Source organism: Typha latifolia, chromosome 8, assembly GCF_019914945.1.
Source record: "Typha latifolia isolate L0001 chromosome 8, TyphaL0001v2, whole genome shotgun sequence".
In the NCBI taxonomy this organism is placed as follows: domain Eukaryota; kingdom Viridiplantae; phylum Streptophyta; class Magnoliopsida; order Poales; family Typhaceae; genus Typha; species Typha latifolia.
This window is the reverse complement of record NC_133093.1, coordinates 10,193,339-10,216,435: the sequence shown is the minus strand read 5'-3', so window position 1 is coordinate 10,216,435 and position 23,097 is coordinate 10,193,339. Positions and strand designations below refer to the sequence as shown.

At 36.0% G+C, this 23,097-nt stretch overlaps 2 protein-coding genes across 5 annotated transcripts; both read left to right on the top strand.

The window, feature by feature from the left end:
* Nucleotides 1-225: 225 nt before the first annotated feature.
* LOC140793700 (kinesin-like protein KIN-7F) lies at nt 226-5,892 on the top strand. Of its 4 annotated transcripts, none has more exons than XM_073145349.1 (14): nt 242-589; nt 673-1,088; nt 1,256-1,345; nt 1,439-1,539; nt 1,640-1,753; nt 1,823-1,904; nt 1,988-2,055; nt 2,129-2,194; nt 2,281-2,405; nt 3,001-3,328; nt 3,595-3,699; nt 3,785-4,699; nt 4,928-5,235; nt 5,318-5,892. In XM_073145349.1, exons 2-14 carry the CDS (start codon nt 854-856, stop codon nt 5,640-5,642), a joined length of 2,862 nt encoding a protein of 953 aa, XP_073001450.1. In that variant the 5' UTR covers nt 242-589; nt 673-853; the 3' UTR covers nt 5,643-5,892. The 4 variants fall into 4 exon arrangements, with proteins under 4 accessions (XP_073001453.1, XP_073001450.1, XP_073001452.1 ...); XM_073145351.1 differs by having other exon boundaries at nt 477-589; nt 823-1,088; XM_073145350.1 differs by having other exon boundaries at nt 505-589; nt 679-1,088.
* A 3,943-nt stretch (nt 5,893-9,835) lies between these two features.
* LOC140793287 (CDPK-related kinase 3-like) lies at nt 9,836-16,816 on the top strand. The gene is made up of 11 exons (XM_073144677.1): nt 9,836-10,606; nt 11,448-11,578; nt 11,898-11,939; nt 12,037-12,145; nt 12,258-12,336; nt 13,154-13,450; nt 13,653-13,762; nt 14,392-14,499; nt 14,659-14,721; nt 16,025-16,192; nt 16,272-16,816. Exons 1-11 carry the CDS (start codon nt 10,073-10,075, stop codon nt 16,410-16,412), a joined length of 1,782 nt encoding a protein of 593 aa, XP_073000778.1. The 5' UTR covers nt 9,836-10,072; the 3' UTR covers nt 16,413-16,816.
* Nucleotides 16,817-23,097: the final 6,281 nt, after the last annotated feature.

Genomic DNA, 23,097 nt, shown 5'->3' with positions numbered 1-23,097 from the left:
ATATAAATCAAATATCAAGCAGAAGCAGATAATAACATCTAGTAAAAGACACTTTCGTAATATAAACAAATTCTCATGCTTTTGGACAATAGAAAATTCTAATATTTCTTCCTTTGGGAGCAGGTTTAAACGGAATAGGAAAATAAGTGAAAAAAAGAAGAAGTTAGGGGTTAAAATACAAATTTTCTTGTGAACAAAGGAAAGTGATTAAAAAAAAAAGAAGAAAAGAAGGCTAGAGAACGGTCGTCCCCGTGCAGTCGAAGCAAGCCCACCGTCCCCTCCACCTCTCTTTAAAAGCGGAGACACGCATCGTGGGTAGTTTTAGCACTTTAAACCCCCACCTTCCCCTTTCCGGATATCTCAGAACCTACAGAGATCTCAAAACCATACGAGAAGCTCCAAAAAGGCACAGTTTTGGGAGACAGAATACTTTTGGCAGAAAAGCCCCTCTTCTAGGTAATAATTCCATCTACCAACCCTCCTCCCTTTCGTTCCCTTCACCCTCACCATCAACCCACTCAGATCTGTGAGCAACGAAGAACGCTTCCAACCCACCACATTTTGCTCGCGGCGATGACCAGAGATGGAAGTAAGGAATAAAGTTGAAGTTTTGTTTTTGTTTGACAACTTAACTACTGATCTAGCGATTTAATCTCATGTGGGTCCGGTTAGCGATAGCTACCTGATGAGCTCCGTGTATCATTCTCTCGTACCATCTTCCACCGACGTTTGCTCTACCTACAACAGCAACTTTCCAACAATCTTAGCCATAATTATGTGTTCAAGATTGTACTCTTACTGAGTAGAAGGAGATTTTGGTAGATGGTGTAGGGAATTAGGGGGAGGAGAAGGGATGGGGGCGGTCGGCGGAGATGAGTTGGCGCGGGTGGAGAGCGCGGAGGCCGTGCCGGGTGGCGGCGTCGGTGGGAAGGCGGAGAAGATACTCGTGTCGGTGAGATTGCGGCCGTTGAGCGAGAGGGAGATCGCGAGGGGCGATCCCGCCGACTGGGAGTGCATCAATGACACCACCGTTATTTTCAGGAATAGCTTCCCGGAGCGTTCCATGCTTCCCATTGCATACTCATTTGGTGAGTCTGTTGATCTCTTAGTATGTTGGCTTGTACTCCGGAACTAATTTTTGCTGAATGCTATTGGTTGATTTGAGCTGGTGTTTGAATTTGATATACATGACAAGATATCATGTTAATTGGAGAAGCTTAGGAAAGGAAATGCATGATTTTTTCTTGGATGACAGATAGGGTGTTTCGTTCGGAGTGCAGCACGAAGGAAGTGTATGAATGGGGGGCAAAGGAAGTTGCTCTTTCGGTAGTTAGTGGTATTAATTGTAAGTGAAATTAATACCAAATCTCCTCTTTTGCTCTTATGCAATTATCTAATAAATTGGAAAGGTAAAATATTGTGTATGTTTTTGCTGCAGCAAGTATATTTGCTTATGGACAAACAAGCAGTGGAAAGACATATACGATGACAGGGATAACTGAGTATACTGTGGCCGATATATATGATTACATACATAGGGTAATGTCCAGAATTTTGATTTTTATTTAATTTTCCTTTTATTGAAAGATCAGTCCTATGTTGCGTTTCTGTTTGATTGGAAATAAGACACTGGTTACAGCATGAGGAGAGAGCATTTGTGTTAAAATTCTCGGCAATGGAGATCTATAATGAAGCTGTAAAGGATCTTCTCAGTATAGACGACACTCCCCTTAGGCTTTTGGATGATCCTGAGGTGAGGTCTGTTATTATTGCTGGGTCTTCTGATTATTCTTCTGTATTGCTGATGCAATTCATTCTGCAGAAAGGAACTATCATAGAGAAACTTACAGAGGAGACACTGAGGGACTGGGACCATCTTAAGAAGCTTGTTTCTGTGTGTGAAGGTGAAATGCAGAACTGTGTGATAGAATTCTTGTTTGAATAAGTGAAATCTCTCTTCTTATCTGTGTACTCATTGATTGTACAGCTCAAAGAAAAACAGGGGAGACTTCCTTAAATGAAACTAGCTCCAGATCTCATCAAATACTTAGATTGGTCTGTGCCTTTTGATGATTCCTAAGAAAAGTATTTTCTGTACTTATTGACTAGAATCTGTTAATTGTTTCAGACCATTGAGAGTTCTGCCCGTGAGTTTCTGGGTAAGGACAATTCAAGCACGCTTGTGGCCAGTGTGGTATGAAAGATCTTCGTAATGTTTAGTTGAGATAATTCTTTTCCGGAAAGAAGAAGCATAGGACGCTTATCTTTTTTTGGATGCAGAATTTTGTTGATCTGGCAGGGAGTGAGCGTGCATCTCAGGCACTGTCAGCTGGTGCTAGACTGAAAGAAGGTTGCCACATTAATAGAAGTTTACTTACTCTGGGAACTGTAATCCGCAAACTAAGGTTATTGAACTCATTCATTTTCTCTTTCTCTAACATTGGAAATGACTCTTTATGTCTTTTTCTTTTCACATTTGTTGTAAAAACACATGGTCAAAATGTAGTTCAGGTGTCTCCCTTCATTTCAATTTACTAGGTTTCCTAATGTTCTGAAATCTGATAAGTTATGTAAATGTTCTTTACTTTGGGAAACCATATTCTTGTATGTGTTATTATAAGTAACTATCTGAAATGAGTAGTTTGGGGTTGATATCAATCTATTAGGTCCGTATAATTTTACTTCATCCTTCTTGTTCTTGTGACGCATTAGACACAAGGGAACTAATTAGTAATTACCTTTATGAATTAACTGCCTCCCTTTGCTGACTAATTAAATCATAAAGAGAAGGGGTTTCTCTTTATTTTCTTTGAATTCTTTGTTTTGGAACATATACAGAAACTGAGGAAAACTGTCTGAATTCTTTATTTTTGCTGCACACTTGACTTCCTGGAAAGGTTGACATCTGTGTTTACATGGTCCTTCCTCAATACATCTACAGTCTATACCTCTATCTATTTATTGGTTTTTTACTTTATTTATTTCTATCGGTTATCACAGCAAGGGAAGAAGCGGGCACGTACCTTATCGAGATTCGAAGCTCACACGTATATTACAACATTCCTTGGGAGGTAATGCAAGAACTGCCATTATTTGCACTCTGAGCCCAGCACGTAGCCATATCGAACAATCCAGGAATACCCTTTTATTTGCAAGTTGTGCAAAGGAAGTAGTTACCAATGCTCAAGTTAATGTAGTCATGTCTGACAAGGCTTTAGTTAAGCATTTGCAAAGGGAACTTGCTAGATTGGAGAGTGAATTGAGGATTCCAGCATCTTCTCGAAGCATTGAAGCACTGTTGAAGGAGAAGGATGTCCAGATTAGAAAAGTATGTAACTTTTCAATGTTGCATTCCGTCTATGTGCTTGTGTATTTCAGCTCATGTCAAATAGTACACAATTATTCATAACATTGAAAACTGAGTTTGAAGTTTATGTTAATCTCCCATTGCATCATATACTTTAAGAACTAATTCATTTATGTGAGCACATGGAGTTTTTCTTTAATTTGAGAATCAACTATTTATTAGTTTCACAATAAATCCATTTACTCTGTTCCACTGTGCCAAAATATTCATATCTTACTTTTTTGCAGATGGATAAAGAAATAAAAGAGTTAATGCAGCAACGAGATCTGGCTCAGTCTCGGCTAGCGGATCTGCTCCGAGTTGTTGGGGATGAACGTGCTTCAATACAATGGGTATCTTTCTTAGCTTCATAATTACAGAGTGGGTTATTATGTACATAGCTTTTGATGTTCTTAACATATTTAATTATTACTGTAGGAGGCTACTTCTCAAACATTTGCATCCTTTGTACCATGTGTGTATGAGGATGAGGATTCAACAACTGAGTCGTCAGAAGTTACTGATCACCATCTGAAACGCAGGCTTGTGATGTCCAATGGATTACAAAAGGAATATTGCCTACATATTTCTGAAAAAGAAAGCCACAAGGTTATATCACCTAGGAATTCTGTCAGCAGCCCCTCTGTTAGTGAACTCCGGCATCAGAGAGAGGACAATTTTGTCCGCACATCCCTTGAAGATTCCGAGGACCTTTGCAAGGAAGTACGCTGTATCGAGATGAATGAGGCAGGTGAAAGTGCATGCTCAAATTTCTTATCATCTGAACGAAGCAAAGGTCTCCTAGACTTGGATGTAAGTCCTACTAATGGAAACCATTATCCAAGATCTAAAAGGAAGATGGATTTTGAACCTCTGGGTGCAACTCCTATCACATTGGAGCAGCATTTGCAGAATGTGAGGAAGAATTTCAACAGTCTTGCTAGAGAAACTCCTGAGGGATCTTACCCATTGTCCTCAATGAAGGATTTTTCAAACCCTAGAGGTTTGGCTCTGCGAAGAAGTAGGAGCTGTAGGCCCATTTTGATGCGTTCTACTTGGTTCCAGGAGGTGAAGCAGAATGATAGCACTCCACCAAGCCAATGTGCGACAGACTTTCCGGGAAGACCTGAACGTTTTCAAGGAAGACGATTGGCATTGAAGTATGATGCTGAAAGTGAGACATTTTCAAGAGAAGGATCTCTCGTTTCTGAAAGTAGCACATTTAATGATGCACTCAAAACAAAAGATAATAAGGCTGGTTCTGAGTCTGATTTTACTGCAATTGGTGATTTTGTCTCAGAACTGAAGGAGATGGCACAGGTTCAGTATCAGAATCAACTCACTGTTGGTCAGGTGCGAATAAATGTGTCCCCTAATAATATTGTCTAGTATGTCAGTCTCATTTTTTTTTCCTATCTATCAGGTGCAATTAGTTTATATGGTTCTTTCAAACTCTCTTGATAATTTTTCTCTTTGCTAGACATCATTATCATTGCTTTTGTAACTGGAACCACATCCGTGCATGCTAGTATATTTTCTTAGGAACTTCCTTCTTATATTTTGTTGTTGGATTTGAAACAGAACACAGATGAAGAATTTGGAGCCGAAGGAACCATAAAGAACATTGGGGTAGATCCAGTTCTAGACTCCCCAAAATGGCCATTAGAATATGCCAAGAAGCAACATGAAATTATTGAGCTCTGGCATGCATGTAATGTTTCCCTAGTCCACAGGACCTACTTTTTCATACTCTTCAAAGGTGATCCTGCAGACTCAATCTACATGGAAGTGGAGCTTAGGAGGCTATCCTTTCTTAAAAGTACTTACTCCACGGGAAGCTTCAATAAAGCAGAAGCATCAAGTGGTCTAAATATTGCTCTAGCCTCGAGGTGCGTCCTATTATTTTACCACATATTCTCCTATGCTGATGGAAGCAATTGCTCTTTACTTCACTATTGCTTTCATGTTTAGCAGTATGAAAAAGCTTCGACGAGAAAGGGAGATGCTATGCAGGCAGATGCAGAAGAGACTATCAACGGAAGAAAGGGAGAGCATCTATACCAAATGGGGGATCGCATTACACTCAAAACAAAGAAGACTACAACTTGCTCGCCTCCTGTGGGCGGAAACTGAAGACCTTGAACATGTTAGACAGAGCGCACTTCTTGTTGCAAGATTAATTGGTCTACTAGAGCCAGGGCGGGCCCTCAAGGAGATGTTTGGACTCAGCTTCACACCTCAGGAATCTAATCGGAGATCCTATAGCTGGAAACATGGAATCTCTTCTCTCATGTGAGCCAAGGCGCATGCATGCAATTTGGCATCTGAATCTCATCTCGTGCAGTGATTTTTGTTTCCTTTTGTGGGTTGTGATTCTTGGTTACAATAGAATTATAGGAATGTCTGCAGAACAAATATCATCAAGCTTACCTGATATGTTGTGCTATTCTCCTTTCACCTTTTGTTCTCCAACCTTATTCTATGAACATTGTCACATGATACCTACACTTCGAGTTTAACTATTGATGGAAAAATTCTTGCATTAATGTCAGTTTTGCTAGTTAAATTTTGACAGTGAACTAATTAAAAATCACACTGATGTCAAACTTGCCAAGGTTGGATTATGCTTTAGAATTAATTACCGTTATACATCAGCAAAAGACTATTCCAGTTCTCTTTTTTAAGATCTTTGGAGGTTAATCTGTCCATTCCTCTTGTTACAAGTTCACTTTTACCGTGAAGAACAATGGGCAGCCACTTTTCTTGGAAGTTTGAAACCACGAAGGTTTCTTTCTTTGATTCAAAGGCAAGGATAGAAATAATTACTCAAATGACGTAGGATTTGGATAAACCGATAAAATAGTAGAGTATGCTCATGATATTCATATTCCTTATAAGCTAATCCTATAAATATATCCAAATAATGGCAAGTTAATTTGTAAACTCGGAATAATGGAGCCGTGTGTTTTGTAATAAGATAAAATGGCATGATGCCATTTGCAAAGAGTGCGCCGAGATGCGGACAAAATGTCCTCTCGAGGCCAGGCGATTTATACGCAATTGTTAGGGGCTCGAGAAATGTCACGTGGACTTTTGCTTCGTGCTTCGTTATTAGAAACTTAGAATACCATTAGCTGCAATATATATATCTTATATACCCCCACTAAATTATAAATGAAAAATGCAAAACAAATGGTATAAAAACAAAGATTTCTTATATATTTTAAAAATATATGTGTCTCAAGAGGTATATGTTTCTCTAGATATTGGATCTAAAGAAATAAATAGCTTAGTATGATTGATTATATTTTATAATATTGTATTTATTAAACGCATATTTAATTAGTTGTATTTTTCTAAAATACAACTAATTAGTTTTCTAAAATTTGCGTTTATTAGTATAATAGCGTATAGAAAAGCTCTCAATCAAACAACCCCTTAAGTGTTTTGAAAAATATATGGGCTTTTATTAGTATTTTAATTTATGCAGCGTTTATATTTATAAGTTAACAAAATAGAATGATAATCTTATTATCGGTTTATATATATAGAATTGAAGTTATCAGACAGTTTAGTAAAAAAAAAAATTAGATAAAATCTTGATATTCAACTAGGTCTATCTTAGTTTGTTTTAGTTGCCAACACAATAAATTATTGATAAGATGAACATCTTATATATATATATATTAAGAAGACAACTTATTTTTAGCCGTCCGCTCTTTTTAAATAAAAATATTAATATTAGAAGAGAGACTAGTTCGGTCAAAAACTCAGAATGACATCCTAAACCATAAGGATGTCATCTCAATGCAATGCATGGCCAGAGAAGAAAGTTCGAGTGTTTACTGTTAATAGCCATTAGTTAGAAGCTATGGTTACGACCAGCAGACAATATGATCTCATCTCACCTTCTCCCACTCAAAACTTGTATGAGAACAACAACTAGATGCTGCTATATATGTTCACATTGTCCTTTTCATGCATGACAGAGCTAAACAAAGACTATTGCAGTAGTTCACACGTACTGCACATATATACAGAGGAAAGTATAGTACACATAACAGGAAGGTTTATATTTAAAAAAAAAAACATAACAGGAAGGAACATAGATAGCAGTTGATTATTATTGTTGGATGAGCAGTGACGAGAGATATCTACTCAGCCTAAGTCTCCCAATAAGATGATATGACGATAATATAAGTATTGTTGGTCCAACAGTTTAGAGTTGTGAACTCCTCAACTAGCATCTTTTAATTTGTTTTTTTTTAATTATCTATTATTAATCAATAACCTAGCAATTTAGAATTTTGAGGCGACTAGTTATCTAACACATGATATTAAATTCAAAAAAAGTATGCATCAAATAACAATTAATGGATCGAAACAAGCAGTTTCGATTGTTCATCTATTTCCACTCTTTTAAGAATGTATTTGGTTGCTTTTTAGTTATCTTCGTATTAGAATTTGTTTTACAAAAAAAAAAAAGGTGTAATAACACTACTACAAACAACTTAGCCAACCTGTCTTTCCATGAAAATGTTAGTGGAGAGTGGAGTGATCCACCTCCAGAAATCAAAATTGTAACTCGTTTTCTGAAATGATTCTCTAGTCTATGGATTTTTCTGGGAAAAAGAAGATTATGTAGCCTGTTTCATGGAGAGTTGTCCGCCATTTAGAGTTCTTCGTCACTAAAAAAAATGAAAGCTATGGCTGCCTCCAAAGTAGATACCCTTTTCACAACCTTTAACAAGTATTTTATAGTTCTTTTGTGTGCTTAATTTCCGTATCTAGTACCTATTTTATTTTATATGTGATAGTATTACTCTAAGGTGGACTCACATGTATAAGAACAGACTGTCGAAATAATTAAGGCTTAATTTAATTATAGTTATTACAAAGTGTAGGTCATCCAAGATTCAATATAAGTTTAATTCAAGCTGAATTTAAAATTAAATGAGACTTAATCTAAAATAGGCTTGAGAAATATGGTCAATATGAAAACAATCAATTTAAATTAAACTTATGCTTAAGCTATATATTGTCACCACATGGTCGAAGTTCTACTTTCTCTTTAATATAATAAAGCCTATTAAAGAATGAAGGTGCTAAAGTCTACTTAGGTAGCGTTAGATAATACTATTATCCTAGTCAAGCTAGGAAGCAACTATAACGTTATTATTATAGTAGTTGAACTAAGACAAATGAGAAAAGTGAGTTGCTGAAAACTACGACTTTGAAAACTTGGAATATATAGGTAGCAAAAGAGGAGGATTTCAAAGGGGTTCAGTATAATGAGTTGATCATGTGGAAATTAAGTCGAAAGTTTTATATATGTTTACAGCTCGATCACTACAAAATGACGAAAGTATTACAGAATGATGTGTAATTATCTCATTGGATCATCCACTAGTAGTTGGAACTTGGAAGAAAGAGTGACAATATATTAACAAATGTTGATAAAATTGCACAACTAAACAAAAATTTGGTATCTTGGATGGATTTCTTTGATCAGCCGTCGTGAAGAGATGGAAGCTAAATAGACCACTCCTCGGCCTAATTTGTCCACACCTTATTTTTATTATTATTATTATCATTCTTTATCCTTAATATCGTTTTCCACGGCTGCCACCCACCCGTCTCAGGACTTACTATCACTATCTCTAAATTTGAGTTCTTTATTTATTTGGTTGCTTGGATAAACGTATATTTTTAAAAATAAATTTTTTTTTATAAAAATCTCAAACAAATATTCACAAATATTGTGAGGGCTTCTCTTTGCTACAGTTGAAGATCTTTCACTTCCTCAAGGAGAGGCATTTTCCATCCTAAAGTTGATTCTCACTCGTCTTCCTTCTTTCTATCCATTGTTTCTCTCCCAATTTTTCCATCAGATCTATTCTCCTTTCACTCAATTTCATCTCCTCTTGCCTCCGTCTATATCCGTCTTTGCAACTGCTCATTATCTCCCTCCCTTTTTTTTTAATGTATATTTATATTTATTTTGTGTTTTGTGTTAGTGTGCTTTCATTATCTCCCTCTATCTATATTTTTAGTTGATAAATATAATTCCTTATTGTGGTGCCTAATGAAACAAACGGTGAAAAAAAAGAGAGGGTTCCAGCCGCAAAATCTCGAAACTGTAGGTTTGTATATGCAAATTTCCCACAGAACAAACGCTCCCGTGTTACATGGAGCAAGATTTGCTGACCAAACTGAAGACTTCCTCGGCGGGTTCCATGTCTTCACCGCCATCCCCAAACCCAGATTCGCCCACGTGTCCGATGCTGAGGTGGTACCAAATCCCCACAGAGATACACATCTCGGCAGTACGAGTTTTATTTTTTTTTTAAATTTTCCTTCAGTCCGAGTGTTTTATATGGCAATATTATCAAAGGCAAGTAGAAAAAAGGAAAGAGGATAATGACATGTCAAAATATAAATCTCTTTCCCCCTGTCTCCTTGTCATTCTCCCTCTCTGGTCCACCCGCTCTTTTAAATCTCTCTCTTCTTCCTACTTTTGCCTCCTCGCTCTCTCTCTCTCTCTCTCTCTCTTTTCAATTCAGTCCTCCGTCAGTAATCCATTCTTTTCGCTCTTTCTCTCTCTCTATAAATTCTCCGTTACCCCTCGCTCATCCATCTATTTGACTTCTTGATCCCAATCCCAGAGAAGAAAAGGAGGGAAACGTCTACGCGTATACATCAAGAAACCACCGCCGGCGAAGTATTATGGGCCAGTGCTACGCTAAGAACATCCCTGTCGCCGAGGACGAGGCTGACGCTGGCGATGGAGAAGGCGCCGTCGACCACGACCGCCGCCGATCCCCTTCTCCCGCCGCCGGCCGGCGACCTAGGGGCACGACCCCCGCCCGCTCCTCCGCCGCCAGCCCCTGGCCCAGCCCCTACCCTGCCGGAGTCTCGCCGTCGCCGGCGAGATCGACTCCCCGGAGGTTCTTCCGCCGCCCCTTCCCGCCGCCGTCGCCGGCGAAGCACATCAAGGCCTCCCTCGCCAAGCGCCACGGGAAGGCCCAGGCCATGGAGGGCACTATTCCCGAGGAAGAGGGCGGAGGCGGTGAAGGTGGCGGGCAGGAAGTGGAGCGGCCGCTGGACAAAAGCTTTGGGTATGGGAGGAATTTTGGGGCGAAGTATGAGATTGGGAAGGAGATGGGGAGGGGGCATTTCGGGCATACTTGCTCAGCGAGGGGGAGAAAGGGGGAGATGAGAGGACAGCAAGTGGCGGTCAAGATCATCTCCAAAGCTAAGGTAAGGTGGTGTACCAAAGGGGAAATTTTGATCTTTGATATGTTTCTTATCTTGCATTGCTTTTGATTCTGCACTTAAATGCTATTTACTATTTTTTTTTAATCCTACACTAAAATATTTGATGTCCAGCTTGCTTCTTGAGGATTTAATAACATTATCTAGAAAATTTTATAGTTTCAGATGAGTCAAGAATGACGTTCAATATTGAATCTAGCTTTGATTATTTGAATACGTACAGCATTCTATTTTATAGCTAGTTAAGGCTTCTATGCCAATTTTTGATTATTATCGCTTCTTGATTCCTGTCTCATTGGATCATTCATGGGTCATCTGTAGCACCATTACTTCTACTATCTTCAGTTAAACTCAATCTGCACATGGTTTCTGATTGAACAATCTACATTCTGACTTAGGAATTAATATGGTCATTTATAGTTGGAATTTGCCTTTTAGCTTTTTCTTCATGATTTAAATGAGATTAATTCTTGAGCTACTGTTCTCTTTCTATTGTCTATTAGTACCAATTCTTATATTTCTGCCAAAAAGAAGTGTTAATGCTAATTATCTGTATCGTCATCAACTAAGAGTACCAAGAAGAAAATCTTACTACCTTAATGTATTTCAGAAAATCAGTATGAGTGTGGAATCCCTCTTTTGAGGACGTTATTGTTAGATACCTACTTTCCTTTGATGAGTGAATATATCCAACTTCTGTAGTTAGAATGCTCTGTAATGGTATTTCAAGTTTTGTTTTAGTTACTTCTTTCTTTATCTTTTCTTTACTGTTTATACTTAGTAGTCTACATGAGGATTATCTTGATGCTGTGCTTCTTTTTCGCAGATGACAACAGCAATATCTATTGAAGATGTTCGTAGGGAGGTGAAAATCTTGAAAGCTTTATCTGTGCATACTAACCTGGTCAAATTTTTTGATGCATGTGAGGATGCTCTTAACGTCTACATAATAATGGAGTATGTTAATATTCCTTATTGATTTTTGTATGGTTTTTTTCTCCTGGCGTCTATCCATCATAGTTATTAATCTACCTTGAGATTAGGAATAGCTGCATCTGCTGTTTTTCTTGCTATAGATGGTAAATTCTCCAATTCAGCTTTATTATCAATTAGGAAAATAGTGTAGCCTGTCAATGAATTTGGATTATCTAACAATGAATAATTATTAAAGGACAAATTAGTTTTTCTGTTGTAATTATAGAATTACTAGTCCTTCTGTAAATGTTTTTGGCACCCTAAGTAAATTTTTACATTCTCCATAATTGTTATTCATCAGATTGTGCGAAGGTGGAGAGTTATTAGACAGAATCTTATCCAGGTATGAGCTGTTCAAGCCTGAAAGATGCACTGAATTTCTTATACCTCTAGGCTTCTGATATATATATATATATATATTATCATATGCTTGGTTAAAGAGGTGGAAGATACACAGAAGAAGATGCTAAGGTTATCGTTGTGCAAATGTTAAGTGTTGTTGCTTTTTGCCACCTTCAGGGTGTTGTGCATCGTGATTTAAAGCCAGAGGTATGCTTTCTGGAATAGTTGTTGATTTTGTTGCTACTACATGTTTTATGTGGATTTTTTGGTTTTCTTATTGGTAACTGTTCTTGCTGATAGAACATTTTTCTTGAAACAGAATTTTCTATTCAGCACCAGAGAAGAAAATTCTCCTATGAAGATTATTGATTTTGGTCTCTCTGATTTTATAAGGCCAGGTAATTTCTGGCCACAGTTCAAATTCAGCTATATCAAATGGCTCACTGGACAATTCTAAAACAGTAGATTAGTGCAGAAACACGTGATGGTGGTTATTTACTTTCACTTAATTTTATCATCAACTCAGGCTCTCCGACTTTGTATTTACATATATTAAACCAGATTTCTATGCTTCCAAGTTGTTAAGCCTAGAATTGCGATGCAAATATATCTTCCATCCTAATCTCCTAATTCCTGTTATTGTCATACCGTTTTTCTGGGAAATTTACTATATTTACATGCTGACTGGAGTGATGAGCACTGATCAATTTATGCTAGATTATTGATCTTTTTAAAAGCTTGGTTCCATATATATTGGATAGAAATGCTTGCCTGAAATATTTAAGGGGAAAAGTTCATTGATGATCCCAGTGATACCCTGTTGTTGACTAATTAATAGATTTATAAACCCTATCTTTATTTTCTTCAATGCTACCAACTTATAGCTCGAGTCGAAGGGGCTTAAGGTCCCCAGAAAATCTGGGAACATTAAAATCTTCCCCTCTGTTTAACATGGCTTTGTGTTTTTGTTAAGTAGGAATTCCTATCTGAACTAAATTTTGAAATTTTAGTGAAGTCCTTAAGCATGAATTCATTCATCCACCTTGTCATCTATCAGGTTTCAAGTTCTTCAAGCATTTCTAGCAATGGTTTCGTTTATTACAGTTACATATCAATTCTCTATTCCATCTACTATGCTCTATATGACCATATCTACTAATTTTAAAGGCATTCCTTTTGTCTTGCTGAGGCTTAAACTTGTCATTGTTCTTGCAGATGAAAGACTGAATGACATTGTTGGCAGTGCGTATTATGTTGCTCCTGAAGTCCTACATAGGTCATACAGCATGGAAGCAGATATTTGGAGCATTGGTGTTATAGCTTATATCTTGTTATGTGGTAGTAGACCATTCTGGGCCCGAACAGAATCAGGAATATTTCGTTCAGTGCTTAGGGCAGACCCTAATTTTGATGATTTACCTTGGCCTTCGGCATCTCCAGAAGCTAAAGATTTTGTGAAAAGGCTTCTAAATAAGGACTACAGAAAAAGAATGACTGCTGCACAGGCTCTGAGTAATTATTTTCCATACAGTTTTCTTTCATCTTTCCACTAAGATGCTTTCACTCTGTCATACTTTTTCTTGGTAGCTAGCTTCTGCAAAGATTAATATGTATGCTATTTGATTGCTTCCGGTGATTTACAAATTAATTTTTGAAGTTAGTAAATAAGTTTAGCTGGCTAGTAGGAACTAATGTTATATTTATCTGATGGCAGCTCACCCTTGGTTGCGAGATGAGCAGCGGCAAGTCCCTCTAGATATACTAGTCTTTAAGTTAGTCAAAGCATATCTTCACGCTACTCCTTTGAAACGTGCAGCATTAAAGGTTCGAGTTCCATCCTTTAGGAATAGCTGGATAAAAAGCTACATGTATTATGTTTTTGGTGCATCGCTTGTCGCCTATATGTCATTGCTCTACTATGACTTCATGGACCAAAATCTTCTCCCTTTCTGAAGGGATTTAGATGTGATCATGTGAAGTTTATGTAGTATGCCAAATATACCATAGGAATTTGCAAAAACTTGAGTGAGATAAAGTTTTAAAGAACTATGACAATATGCTATAATCCCCCAACATGCCAACTTCATTATACTGTCATTCAGTGCTATCTTCATTATTCACATGACTGCCTATTTATATTGCTGACTCAAAAGTTGGCATTAAAGAGTTGGATTTGACTGAAGGATTTGTTTTTGTGGTTGTGTTCACGGCACTATCTCTTTGTAGGCGGCAACTTCAATGCCAAATGATCACACTACTTGTCTCAAATATAGATGATTTGTGTGTTGGACTGAATTTCCCTATATACATGGAATAGTTCAACTTCGTCTATGTTATTTCAAATTGTTGTGGTGGTACTTCATATATCCTTTACCTTCATGTATAATCAGCTACATTGCCTTTTGATGTATGTGTTAAATCTTTGTGCCTTCTTTTTTCTTTTCTTTTCACAGGCTTTATCTAAGGCTCTAACAGAAGATGAGCTTTTTTATATCAAGTGGCAATATAACTTACTGGAGCCAAATAAAAATGGGTGGATCTCCCTTGAAAATTTTAAGAAGGTTAGTCATTTGACACCTGTTATTCAGACACATCCCCTTAAGGAATTATGAGACTTTGAAGAGTTCGACTTAAGAATGATGAATTATTTAGTTCTTAGTAAACTTATAACCACCATTGACTATTTTCTATCTACTAAATCTGTGGTAAATTATTTCCAGGCTCTTTATGTAAATGCAACTGAAGCAATGAGGGAGTCCAGGGTTCTTGATATCTTAAATGCGGTATGACACAATTTGCTTACTGATAGTTACTTGTATTCAAAGTCTCCCTTTTGTGTGCTCCTATTACTGTTTAATCATATTTCTGTTTTCTTTATATATGCTGCCTGATGCCATGTCATGTTTTGTTGAACTTATCTCAACTGGATATGAATATTGTTGGAGACATTGCTCGTGATAAGTTTTAGGAATTTTGGTTTCAGACAATGTTTCAAGTATTGGGATTGAAATCGACCTTTCGAGAAATCGATACATATCGGCCGTATTGGCCGCCCATATCGACCAATACTGTATCAGACTATTTTTAAAAAGATTGAAAAATGTAGGGAATTTTCTAAATATATAGAAAAAGTGACAAAAAAAAAATTAAAATAAAATTACTAATATATGAAATCTAAAATCTAAAAAAGTACTCATTCAAGATTATAATCAATTCTAAGCTTAATCTGATAAATTTCTCTGCTTGTAAATTATTACTGCAAAAGTGAGATGAAGAAAGATATTTCTCTCTTTCTTTCTCTCCCTTCATCCCTTATATTCCTCTCCGGCTACTTTCTTAGCAATGGTACTATGTATCGACACGATGCATGAGCACAGGGTATGGCACACTACATGCTGTGCTGACCAGTGATCGGCATGGTGATTGCCAACGGTAGGGACCCTTGTAGTCTATGTCATCAGAGTGAATGCAGTAATTGTCTTGTTGAACCGGCAATTTGACTTGTTACAGTTGCTATTGATTTAACATGTGTGAGTTAGCATACCCTAATTGAGTAAAGGTTTTTTCAAGCTGAGGTTGAGATAGTTTCAACTTGCAAGCCTAAAACATAAGGATCACGGTTTGTTTTTCTAGAGTTCTAGCTTTTTTTAGCACAGAATCAAGCCAAACATTTGCTTGACTCTATCAATATGTAGCAGTATGAGACTTTTACATTAATCCAACCTTTGATGGAGCTTGAAACATGTGTTACCTACAATGTCATTGATAAGAAAAATAAAAGAACTCCGGATATGGTATTGCTGGCTGTTTGGTGAGCACTCAGTGCATTAATGTGTAAGAGCTGTGGCTGTGCATGAAGTATTTAAATGTGAGGGTATGATTTACCTCCCACTAAATCTTACCCATGATATAATAGTTGTGGAGGTCCTATTCCAAATTAACAGTTGTAATAAGAAGTTTATCATCAGAATTCTAAACTCATCCAATGAATCGGTAGGTCCTTAGCTGATTTTATTGCATATAATTTCATTTCAAATCCAAAATGACATGGAGGGGAAAAAAACTAACTCATGATTTGCATCTTAGTTGGAGCCCCTCACATACCGATGGATGGACTTTGAGGAGTTCTGTGCTGCAACAATAAGCCCTTACCAGCTTGAGGCTTTGGAAAATTGGGAACAAATTGCAGGCACAGCATTTGAACACTTTGAGCTGGAGGGCAATCGAGTTATTACGGTCGAGGAATTAGCACAGGTATAACAAGAAATCTATGTACATTATCGTGGGGTACAAACTTTTTTGTGCATAAGATGACTCTTCCTCTTGTTTGTAGGAAATGAACCTTCCTTTAGCAGCTTATTCCATCGTCCGCGACTGGGTAAGACCAGCTGATGGTAAGCTCAGCTTTCTAGGGTACACAAAATTCTTGCATGGTGTGACGATGCGTAGCAGCAATACAAGACACCGCCACTAAGTTTGTTACCATTTTTCTGTGATTGATTTTGTTCATGTCATTCGACATAGGATCTGAATTCCTCCCTTTTAGTCCTCATTTAGTTTCTTTATTCTCTATCTCTCTCTCTTTTTCCCCCTTTTTTAGTTAGAGAAAGCATGAGCGTGTAAAAAGGACTAATATAGAGCTCGAAAGAGAGATTATTTCTTGCAAAAAGAAAAAGAAAAGAAAAGGTACGAGAGTTAGTTCCTTCAGCAATATGTGTTTAGGTTTGTTTTCTTCTCTTTCCTTTTTTTGTGGGTGTAGAGGCAGTGTGGACTTGAGAGATCTATAAGATTCAGAGGCTGCAAAATTTTTTCTTTCCTTTGGAAAATTATCATGTAGCACTATAATGCAGTGGTTTTCTGTGATTCCAACCATTATTAGATACTGATATGTTTCTTGTTTTTTTTTTCATTTGCCCCCGAAAGCCACCTTAATATTACTTTGACAAGCAGATCTTAACTATCTGTATAGGTTGATTGAAGTATGCATATGAAAGTTATTAAGATAGCCTCAGCTAGAAGGCAAATTAAACTTTAGACGCCTGCATTGACTTAGAACCATGCTTCTTTCTCTTTCTTTTTTGCAAATCTGGAAGGATCAGAACAAATTCTTTCTTTAATTATTCTAAGACTGGAAGGTGGACTTTTCTGCATCCCCGTGCTGTCCATTACTTTGTCAATTGAGAACTACGGCAACGGTACTTTAGAAATAAGATAAATTTTAAAATAGGTAATTTTCTTGTTATTTCTAAAATATAAGATTTTTATTTTAAAAATAATTATTTTTATGTTTACTTGTATTTTAGAATAAATGTGTAATAATTATTTTTGATATAATATAAATTAAAAAAAAATTTATTTTTTATAAAAGTATAATAAATACTCTTTGTTTGGATATAAAGTAGGTTGATGAGATAGATATTAAGGATAAATTAGCAATTGAGTTAGTGTATATATAGAATAAAAATATGATGTTGTTCAGCTGAAATAAAGAGTTATATTTTATAATAAAAAAATTTATTCTAGAAGTGAAAGTGACCAGCGCTAAAAGTTTTTTTTGTTTGTTCTTTTGACGAGAGTTTCGCCGTAGATGACTTATTACCAATCCCATTCGCAAAGACCAAGCTCGCGTCAACAGCAAGCTTCGCGGGCCCCCACCACATGGAAGAGTCCTATTTGGCCAAACAACCTGGTAACCTTCGCGCCGAACCAGGAGAGTGAATTAGCTTCATCAACTACCTTCCGGGGTGGAAGCATCGAACTGATTAAAAACAAGATATTTAAAAGCATAGGCGAGGTCCAATGGAAGAGAGCCACGCTTCCAACTGTAGATGTTGCCCTACTTTTGAAGGTAAAGGTTTGAGTATGACATCAAGGATAGCATTGAGTATGGCGAGAAGGAGAGACCGTGGAAGGATTGAGTATGACATCAAGGATAGCATTGAATCTGGCAAGAAGGAGAGACTGTGGAAGGATTGATTGAATCTAGCGAGGGGTCGCACTTTCAATTTTATAATTTACCTCTCTCTTGGCGGGCTGGGGCGGTTGATAAACTCTAGGCTCTAGTCACTAGGGTTGAGTTTCTCCACTAGTTTTGGGACAAGTCTTACAGTCTAGCTTGTCAGGCCTCTTTTACTTCAAGCTCGGGACTTCTAACTTACTTCAGTAAAAAAATATTTTAAATTTTTTATATATCTAATTTAGTTTACTCTTCAGAAATTAAGATTAACAAAATAAGACTAACTAATCGAGTTCGAAGATTAACTTTAAACCAAACAAGATCATTAATTCGTTACTCATAACCTTTTTGGTAGCGTTAAGAAACTTAGAGAAACAATAGTACTCATTACCTTTATGTATATTACACTCTTACGCTAACAGGTGTAATCAAGAGGAGATAGGGGCCATGCCTCCTACATTTGGAAAATTATTTCATTTCGTATTAGACTGCCTTTATAAATTCTTATCTGACCTCCATTTGATCTGAAAAAACTTCCATATGTTCTTTCCTTTCCAAATAAATACATTACAGTGTTGCATGTAATAGGAAATTCAGTGGTTTTTTTTTAAATTGAGGACACAAAATTCTCAATCAGATTACAGTTATAAATAATATTTTCTCAAGTGCTTTTAGATGATTACAAAAATTCCCTAAGCCGCCTTGATTATTTTATTTTAACAGCCCTACTTTTACCTACCTCACATGAAACTCTATCCATATTTTTTTTAAAAAAAAGACTATACTTAGACTAATAACTATCCCTCCTCCTCTTGCTCCGTTGTGTTTTCAATACATATCCATCCTCCTGGAATCTCTCTAGATCTCTGTGACCGTTACGCTTCAATGCAAGACAGCGAGATGATTCATAATTCTTCTACAGTTGTACCCCGTAAGGCCCAGACGCATTAAAATTCCAACCCTATTCAAAACCCTGACGCCAACCTTAACGACTTCCTAAGGCCATTGCCTACTCGCCCATGCTTGTAATGTGGGACCCTCTCCACGTGCAGGCATTCAGTTGGTCCGCAAGTGCCTAACAAAATCTAGTTTCAAATAGCATAGATATAGATATTGCCACGAGACCCATTTGATCAAACAGGGGACGGTTCCATCCGGTGGAATCTCCAACCAAAACCGTCACTCTCTTCGAGTTTCCTGTTTTTGTTTTAACTTATCTTCAAAGTAACGACCTCTCCCAGCTCTTCGGCCAGCAAAAATGATAAGATAAACATTCGCTGGCTATTAGCTAGGCAAGAAAAATAGAACACTTCAAACTCAATATTTATAGAGATATAAAGTATTTTTCATATCATCAAGTAAGTTTATCTTATTCCTTATTCCGATAGCCTTTTTTTTAGGCATCGGAAATAGACAAATATTTTATATGATAAAATGTAAATGATAATAAAAGTAAAACGTATGGACTTTGATAAATTTTTCTTCATATATCGAGGGTGTTATTTGAAAAATCCAACACTAATCAGAAAGCGGTTCAAGGGTCGAATTAAAAACGATGAAAAAGACAGGATGCGAACCGTAATAAACACGCATATCGTATGTGTGAATTGCAAAGAATCCCAGTAAAAGGGAGACCGGGTCCAACTCCACTACTCGTTTTCGTTTCCTATATAAATACATCTACCCATCTCTCCTACCGAATATTTCTTTAATCTATATCTCTTTTTTAACAACAACCTTCGCCATCTTGGTTGAAGCCCAATACCATGTCCAACGTCCCTTCGTCGCTTTGCGAATCCTCTCTCACCCTCTTCCGTCTCGCCATCTCCAGCTCCGACCCCTGGCCTTTCTCTCTCTAACCCATCAAAGTCTTAAATCTGTTTACCTCCATTGTTTGCCATATTCTTTTCTTCTTCTTCTTCTTCTTCTCCTCGTTGTTGATGAAGGGCGAAGAGAAGCAACAACACCAACACCAACACCATCTTTGGTTTAATTTTCATCTCCACTTCCCTCGACTTGGCAACGAGAAGGCGATGCCGCCTAAGGGACACGTGGCGATAAGGGTGGGCGTGGAGGGGGAGGAGCCGAAGCGGTTCGTTGTGCCGGTGGTGCACCTTAGCCACCCGCTCTTCGTCGAGCTGCTCAAGGAGGCCGAGGAGGAGTACGGGTTCGAACAGAGGGGCAGTATCGTAATTCCCTGCAACGTCGACTACTTCCGGCACGTGGAAAGCATCATTGATCGTGATATCCACGCCACCGGAGGGCATCATCATCACCACCACCACCACCACCACCATCACCACCACCATCACCATCTTCCACACTTCGCCTTATGCTTCCGGGCTTAATTTTTTTTTTTTTTTGGGATGCGGTTTTGATGATGATGAAAAATTTAGTGTCATTAAGATAGAATTTGTATATGCTATTCTTTTCTCTCTTTTTCCATACGACATAATAGCATTAGGAGATATGTAATCATTTTGTCCAAGAAAGTTTGAAAGGAATATATTCTCGACGTGCAGGGTTCTCTCTTTGGAAGATGGCAAAACTTTAAAACAGAAGACTTTTCTTAAAGTCGGATGTTTAATTACTTATATTAATTAGGAAGGAGGCAGGAAGTTATGGTGTGTAAGACCAACTCAAATTTAATTTGTATTAGGGTGATATTACCAGAAGAATAAGAATGCTGCTGGGCGAAGCAACTCCCAAGAACGACAAGTAATTACTTTGTATTAAACTAGAGCTGTTCAATTAGCTGTGTATTAGCTTAAAAGATAATAGAAATTTGCATATAATACCAGTCTTTTAATAAAATTATAATTTGCCCTATATTTTTACTATTTGCAAATCAAAATTTATGATTTATGATTTAGCGAATATGTATAGAAAACATATTGAATTAGATTTAAACTAACATACATTCCGTTAATTATAAATATTTTATTTTAAAATAACTAAAATATACTTAGTGTTGAGTTAGTATAAGTTATGTAAATATAACTTGACTAAGAGTATTTTTATAATCTTCTTAGTATAGTTAACTTAACATAAATATTTAATTCAGTTTAGCTAATAGATCTAACAACAAATATTTTCTACCCATATTTATTAAATTATTATACTCGATTTATAAATAATAAAAATATAGAGTGTAACTCATCATTTCGTGAAAAGACAAATGTCAAATTTCCCAAAAGATAAATATAAGGTATTATTTAAAATTTAACTTACAAAAAATTTCAATTTTTTTTCTTCCCTTAGATTTGGAGTACCTTATCTTTAAGCCGAAAAGTCAATAACAATAATATAGCCTTCTTTTAACTCTATATAACATTATTAGTCTTCCTTTCAAAGCCCCAAAGGGCATCTCTCTCTCTCTCTCTCTCTCTCTCTATATATATATATATATATATGAACAGAAAAATAGACATTGTGAGATGAAGATGTTTTTATTTTATTCAACTCAATTAATTACTTATTTATGCTGTTGCTGTGTTACGCTGTCAATTAGATAGCTTTGTGCACATAAAATAACCTTTATATGTGTGCTGCTTGGATAGAGAAACCATGAGTTTCTTAGCAAAATATACATGAAGGATCCTATCTTAGAAAATATTAAAAATTTTCTTTTTTTTTTCTTCAATTTATTCGAATCACCAATCACAATTTCTAATTGTGCCGGGCCAGGCTAATCTCGTGGAAGAATCAGGCCCATATAGAAAAAGAGATTAGTCTAAGACCCTACTGCATGGACCTTGCCATGTTCAAAAAATTGGAAAAGTACTATGTAGTATTAACACGAGAATGTCACAAGCAAGAGGAAAGATAACTCTACTTGAAAATTTCACTAAAAATACGTTACATTTTACTGTCATATATATATATATATATATATATATATATATGTAAATACAAAATAACTTAATGTCTTAACTTATATTATCATAAAAATATCTTACCTTACCTATATTATCATTTAACTCGTGTATTTTATTTTAGTGTCTTACATATCCTGGCGTTAGTTATCTCAATAAAAAATTAGTGTCATATATATATATATATAGATGTAAATACAAAATAACTTAATACCTCTAATTAAGTTTCTTAAGATTGGTAAAAATTAAAAAGGAAACCAGTCTTAGAATGAAAATCCGAATAGTGGTATTTTAGATATTCTATTTTTCTATATATTTTTCAAATTGTTAGGTTAAAATTAGATTTTTTTAAGGCATTAAAAGTTGAATGCAGTTTCACATAATAGGCAAATACTTTAATATCCCTTTAATAATTATAATCTTAAACTAGTTTTCATATCCTGTACCACTTCCAAAACTACATTATATATAAAAAAAATAGCATATTAGTCAAGAAGATTTTATTAAGCGTGTTTAACTTTTCGATTATACGTTCTTTTCTTTTGTTAAAATTTCTCTAGATATGATTGTGATAAATATGATTATGCCTTAATTATAAGAGTTATTATTTAATACTAAATAATTTAAATTTGATTCTTTGGAGATAGATCTCAATTTAAATATGATTCTCTATCTCTATCTATTATTAAATTTAATTTAAATCAATCTCAAACTAACTAGAGATATATGTAAATAATAAAAAATAATTAAAGAGATAAAATTTATTTAAACTTTCGTAAAGTTAATTATAAAAAGATATCAATACTCTTATTTTGATATATATACATTGCTCTCAATTAAGTCTATATATGTCTTTTACTTAATAAAATATTACGATAATATAATTGTCAAAAAAATAATATATAATATAATATATTTAAAAAATAATAATTACATATTAAACCGGTAATATCTTTTAAATTTTCTACATTCCTATTATACCCTTAAGAATATTAATAGTTAGATCTTTATTAAATTGATTGATAAATAGTTAACTTTACAATACGAAAAAAGTACTTATATATATATATATCAAATATTTAGTCAATTTCTTTTGCTAGAGATGGCGAGTAGGTGTTATGCATGCTCCAAGTATAACCATCCGGAGTAGTTAGTTTCTACTGAATCCTGGTGGAGTTGTTGAATGCTGCAGGGTAGCTCGTGAACCATAGTAAGTAGTAGTGGAATGGATGGAATCATGCCTTTCTTCACCAAGCTGCAGGTTTTCTCACGGGACTTTTGTGTGACCATGGCTATGATACTCTCACGATAGTATTGGAACTTGGTAT

Excerpts from the sequence above, each read along its gene's own strand:
- LOC140793700 (XM_073145349.1), top strand. The coding sequence starts at position 854 with ATGGGGGCGGTCGGCGGAGATGAGTTGGCGCGGGTGGAGAGCGCGGAG. Across the intron at positions 3,329-3,594 it reads AGGATGTCCAGATTAGAAAA|ATGGATAAAGAAATAAAAGA; the intron begins GTATGTAACTTT and ends ACTTTTTTGCAG. Across the intron at positions 3,700-3,784 it reads AACGTGCTTCAATACAATGG|GAGGCTACTTCTCAAACATT; the intron begins GTATCTTTCTTA and ends TTATTACTGTAG.
- LOC140793287 (XM_073144677.1), top strand. The coding sequence starts at position 10,073 with ATGGGCCAGTGCTACGCTAAGAACATCCCTGTCGCCGAGGACGAGGCT. Across the intron at positions 10,607-11,447 it reads AGATCATCTCCAAAGCTAAG|ATGACAACAGCAATATCTAT; the intron begins GTAAGGTGGTGT and ends TCTTTTTCGCAG. Across the intron at positions 13,763-14,391 it reads TGAAACGTGCAGCATTAAAG|GCTTTATCTAAGGCTCTAAC; the intron begins GTTCGAGTTCCA and ends TTCTTTTCACAG.